General features: G+C 40.5%; 1 protein-coding gene across 1 annotated transcript in view; it reads left to right on the top strand.

The window, feature by feature from the left end:
* The window catches only part of snrnp200 (small nuclear ribonucleoprotein 200 (U5)), a 62,240-nt gene that overhangs the window by 15,117 nt on the left and 42,255 nt on the right, over nucleotides 1-4,868 (top strand). The window contains 5 exon segments of the mRNA XM_032511655.1: nucleotides 1,169-1,324; nucleotides 2,217-2,387; nucleotides 3,194-3,387; nucleotides 4,000-4,123; nucleotides 4,656-4,805. Of these exon segments, the coding sequence (XP_032367546.1) occupies nucleotides 1,169-1,324; nucleotides 2,217-2,387; nucleotides 3,194-3,387; nucleotides 4,000-4,123; nucleotides 4,656-4,805 (795 nt within the window).

The following is a 4,868-nucleotide window of genomic DNA, read 5'->3' as shown; positions in this document are numbered from 1 at the left end:
TGTCTAAAAATTCCTAATTTCTGCCTTTTATAACTAAAACCGTAGGTTAGTTCCTATAAATGAGGTTTGGGGCAACATGGGGACAACATGGGGACAACATGAGGGCAACATGGGGACAACATGAGGTTTAAGAAAAAGTGTTTATAGTGTAGTTGTTGTCAACATAACTAAGACAAAATGTCCACTAAGTTTGATTAGGATATGTTATTGATGCACTGAGTTGAAACAAAAGGGCAAAAATGAGAAAAATGATTAGCCCCCGGGCCATTAATAGTCCATAGTGGACAACAACCTCTTAGTAGTTTTTTACTAGGTTGGCACAGGTCTCCTGAAGTATTTTGGCCCATTCTTCCATTGGAAATTGTTCCAGGTTGTCCAGATTTCTGAAGGTAAATATGGTGGAATAGAATAAAAGCCTTTAATGTCATTATACACAAGTACACAGTACCTGTGCAACGAGATTCAAGCAAAAGCTTTGGAGTGTTGACACAAAAATATAAAAAAACATAAGATAAGAATATAAAATATAAAGTAAAAAATATAAAGGTGAGAACTTGCAGAACACACAATCTGAACTTGTATGTTAAAATTTGCACTTGTAACAAACATCAATTTCAATTCAATTCAACTTTATTGTCATTGCACTGTCACGAGTACAAGCAACGAAATGTGATCCACATCTATCCAGAATTGCTATACAGGGTATAAATATTGTATATAATTTTATGTATAAGCAAATGTAATAGTAAGGAACTTTAAAATGTTGTGTAAAAATAAAAATATATAAATATAAATATGGGAGCTCTATGACAGATTTATACAGATTATACAGAGTATAAAGTATATGTATAATCAAAAAAAAAAATATTTTTTGAAGTCACACAAAGAAATTAAAACAAGGGCTTGTTAAATAAAATAATTTAAAAAATCTGAAATTTTAAATTGGAATTTGACCTTGTAGAAAATATTCACAAATGTGTAGATTTGATATTTGCATGAACACAATGACAGCAGCGAGCAAGCGGCGCAACATTTACTTGTGTACATTTTTTTTCTCTCTGGTTCATTTTTCAACATTTCTTTAATACAAGCTCTTGTGTTTTTTTTTTCTTTTTCTTTTACTGTTATTTTTTTTTTTTTAAATTTGGTGGTTTCTTTGTGCTCGCAGGGAGCCGGTAAGACCAACGTGGCTCTGATGGCGATGCTGAGAGAGATCGGGAAGCACATCAACCTGGACGGCACCATCAACGTGGACGACTTCAAAATCATCTACATCGCCCCGATGCGTTCACTGGTACAGGAGATGGTGGGAAGTTTCAGCAAGGTGAGCCACAGCTCTTTATATCGTATACATTCACCTTACGTTACTGTGTGATTAATTACTTTTAAGGGGCTCCCATCATTTTTGGGGCCAATCACCGGTTGCTGGAAGCAGAATTTGTTGATACTGATCACTGGGTCTATTTATCATGTCACATATTTTAACATATTTTCATTTAATAGTCTTAAATACATTGTATATGTATTAAATTTAACAGAAGATAATGTATTGTGAATTGTCAACTGTTGACTTTTATTGACAGGAAGCGTTCAACATACTACTTCCTGTTAGCAACGCACCTTAAACAGCTTTAATTGTTAATTTACATAAATTTATAGTGACAATTAAAGGTACAGTGCAGAGCAAAGGAAACAAAATCAATTTCTGATTTATTCTAACCATTAATTTTCTTTCTTTCTTTCTTTCTTTATATCTTTTTCTCTTTCTTTCTTTCTTTCTTTCTCTTTCTTTCTTTCTTTATATCTTTTCTCTTTCTTTCTTTCATCCTTTCTTTCTTTCTAACCTTTCTTTCTCTCTTCCTTTCTTTCTTTCTCTCTTCCTTTCTTTCTAACCTTTCTTTCTTTCTCTCTTCCTTTCTTTCTAACCTTTCTTTCTTCCTTTCTTCCTTTCTTTCTAACCTTTCTTTCTCTCTTTTTTCTTTCTTTCTTTCTCTCTTTTTCTCTTTCTTTTTCTTTTTTCTCTCTCTTCCTTTCTCTCTTTCTTTCTTTCTTTCTTTTTCTCTTTCTCTTTCTTTTTCTTTTTTCTCTCTCTTCCTTTCTCTCTTTCTTTATTTCTTTCTTTCTTCCTTCCTTTCTCTCTTCCTTTCTCTCTTTCTTCCTTCCTTTCTCTCTTCCTTCCTTTCTTTCTTTCTTCCTTCCTTTCTCTCTTTCCGCAGCGCTTGGCCAGTTACGGCATCACGGTCTCTGAGCTGACGGGGGACCACCAGCTCTGTAAAGAGGAGATCAACGCGACTCAAATCATCGTCTGCACCCCCGAGAAATGGGACATCATCACCCGGAAAGGGGGGGAGCGAACCTACACCCAGCTGGTCCGGCTCATCATCATCGTAAGTGTAGACCAAGACCAAGAGTAGTGTAGACCAAGATGTTATTTATCTCCCAGGTCTTTCCATAAAGAGCAGGTCTAGACCAGGATTCTGGGATGTTATTTATCTCCCAGGTCTTTCCATAAAGAGCAGGTCTAGACCAGGACTCCTGGATGTTATTTTCTCCCAGGTCTTCCATAAAGAGCGGTCTAGACCGGACTCTGGGATGTTATTTATCTCCAGGTCTTTCCTAAAGAGCAGTCTAGAAGGACTCGGGATGTTATTTCTCTCAGGTCTTTCCATAAAGAGAGGTCTAGACCAGGATCTGGGATGTTATTATCTCCTAGGTCTTTCCATAAAGAGCAGGTCTAGACAGGACTCTGGGATGTTATTATCCCCAGGTCTTCCATAAGGCAGGTCTAGACCAGGACTCTGGGATGTTATTTATCTCCCAGGTCTTTCCATAAAGATCAGGTCTAGACCAGGACTCTGGGATGTTATTATATCTCCAGGTCTTTCCATAAGAGCAGGTCTAGACCAGGATTCTGGGATGTTATTTATCTCCAGGTCTTTTCATAAAGAGAGGTCTGACCAGGATTCTGGGATGTTATTTATCTCTCCCAGGTCTTCCATAAAGAGCAGGTCTAGACCGGATTCTGGGATGTTATTATCTCCAGGTCTTCCATAAAGAGCAGGTCTAGACCGGACTCTGTGTCTGCTCCTGAACCCAAACTGGAACCTGGTCAAGGGCTCGGTTTCCGGGCGTTCCCCCCCCCCCCCCCCCAGATGTGAGTGCAGGTGATCTAACGTGAACCTCTGGTGTGCAGGATGAAATCCACCTGCTGCACGACGACCGCGGCCCGGTGCTGGAGTCTCTGGTGGCGAGGACGATCCGCAACGTGGAGCTGACCCAGGAGGACGTGCGCCTGCTGGGCCTCAGCGCCACGCTGCCCAACTACGAGGACGTGGCCACCTGCCTGCGCGTCGACCCCGCCAAGGGACTCTTCTACTTCGACAACAGGTACGGGACATCAACGGGAACGAGTGCAGGGCGGTTCCTGACTCAGATAGGACCCTTTTGGTGCTGTTCTTTCTCTGTTCTCATCATTTTGGGCCCAGGTGGTTTTCCCTCGGGGCTGCCTGGGGGAGCCAAAAATTCCTCTTTTCAGGGGAAAAAGTCAGTTTACACAGTTGCCATGGCAATGATAGACCTAAAAATTTTATTTCTATGAGAAAAATCTGAATCGGCTTTATTTGCCAGGTATGAGGACGCATACGAGGAATTTTGCTTTGGATCGTATTGATCACAATGCACTGACACATACAAGACAAACAATATATACACACTAATAAATACACTAATGTATACACACTACACAGGTTGAGACAATAGTGCAATGAAGAGTGCAAAGTATCCTGGAATAAATAGTATTATGTTAATATACTGTATAAGTATTATATTACAAAATGAGTTTTATATATATATATACACACACATATATAAAACTAGCTACTTATTGCTAGAGTGTTTAAACCAAAATAAAATACAACTATACTATATATAACTATAATAAGCTTTTGGTTTGGAGACGTTCTTTAACCGCAACGTGTTTTCATTTCTCTTCCTGTGTAGTTTCCGTCCCGTTCCTCTGGAGCAGACCTACGTCGGCATCACAGAGAAAAAGGCCATCAAGCGTTTCCAGATTATGAATGAGATTGTCTATGAGAAGATCATGGAGCATGCTGGGAAGAACCAGGTGAGTCACCTCTGACCTGTTCTCCCCTCAAGAAAGAAACTATGGTAGGGCTGTAATGGAGAGTGTCCAATGTTAAATGTTAGTGTACCCCAGTGGGCTTATTTACTAGCTACCTAAGGAAAGATCCAGCACATAGACGGTACCTCAGTGGGCTTATTTACTAGGTACCTAGGGAAAGATCCAGCACATAGACGGTACCTCAGTGGGCTTATTTACTAGGTACCTAGGGAAAGATCCAGCACATAGACGGTACTTCAGTGGGCTTATTTACTAGCCACCTAAGGAAAGATCCAGCACATAGACAGTACCTTAGAACAATGTTACGCGACCCATGTCTACTCATTTTACAGTTTAACAACTAAACTAAATGCTGGAACTTTACTATGTTTTTTTAATGTTTTTTTTGAGCGGTGGGCCTGTGCACCCGGCTGGAAAAGTTTTAAACAGTACGGGAATACAGCGTCTACTACAGCACGCAGAGTTTTATTATTATTACTATTATCATCATCAGTGTTCCTTTTGTCTCCATCAGGTGCTGGTGTTTGTCCACTCCAGGAAGGAGACGGGGAAAACCGCCCGGGCCGTGAGGGACATGTGTCTGGAGAAGGACACGCTGGGTCTGTTCCTCAGGGAGGGGTCTGCCTCCACCGAGGTGTTGAGAACTGAGGCGGAGCAGTGCAAGGTGAGCAACACTCAAACCCAAAACTCATCAAATTCAACGTGTCTGGAGGGCTCATTGGGCGGG

This window comes from Etheostoma spectabile, unplaced genomic scaffold (genome assembly GCF_008692095.1).
Source record: "Etheostoma spectabile isolate EspeVRDwgs_2016 unplaced genomic scaffold, UIUC_Espe_1.0 scaffold431, whole genome shotgun sequence".
Lineage (NCBI taxonomy): Eukaryota > Metazoa > Chordata > Actinopteri > Perciformes > Percidae > Etheostoma > Etheostoma spectabile.
The sequence above is the reverse complement of the archived record's forward strand: the minus strand, read 5'-3'. Positions and strand labels throughout refer to the sequence as shown.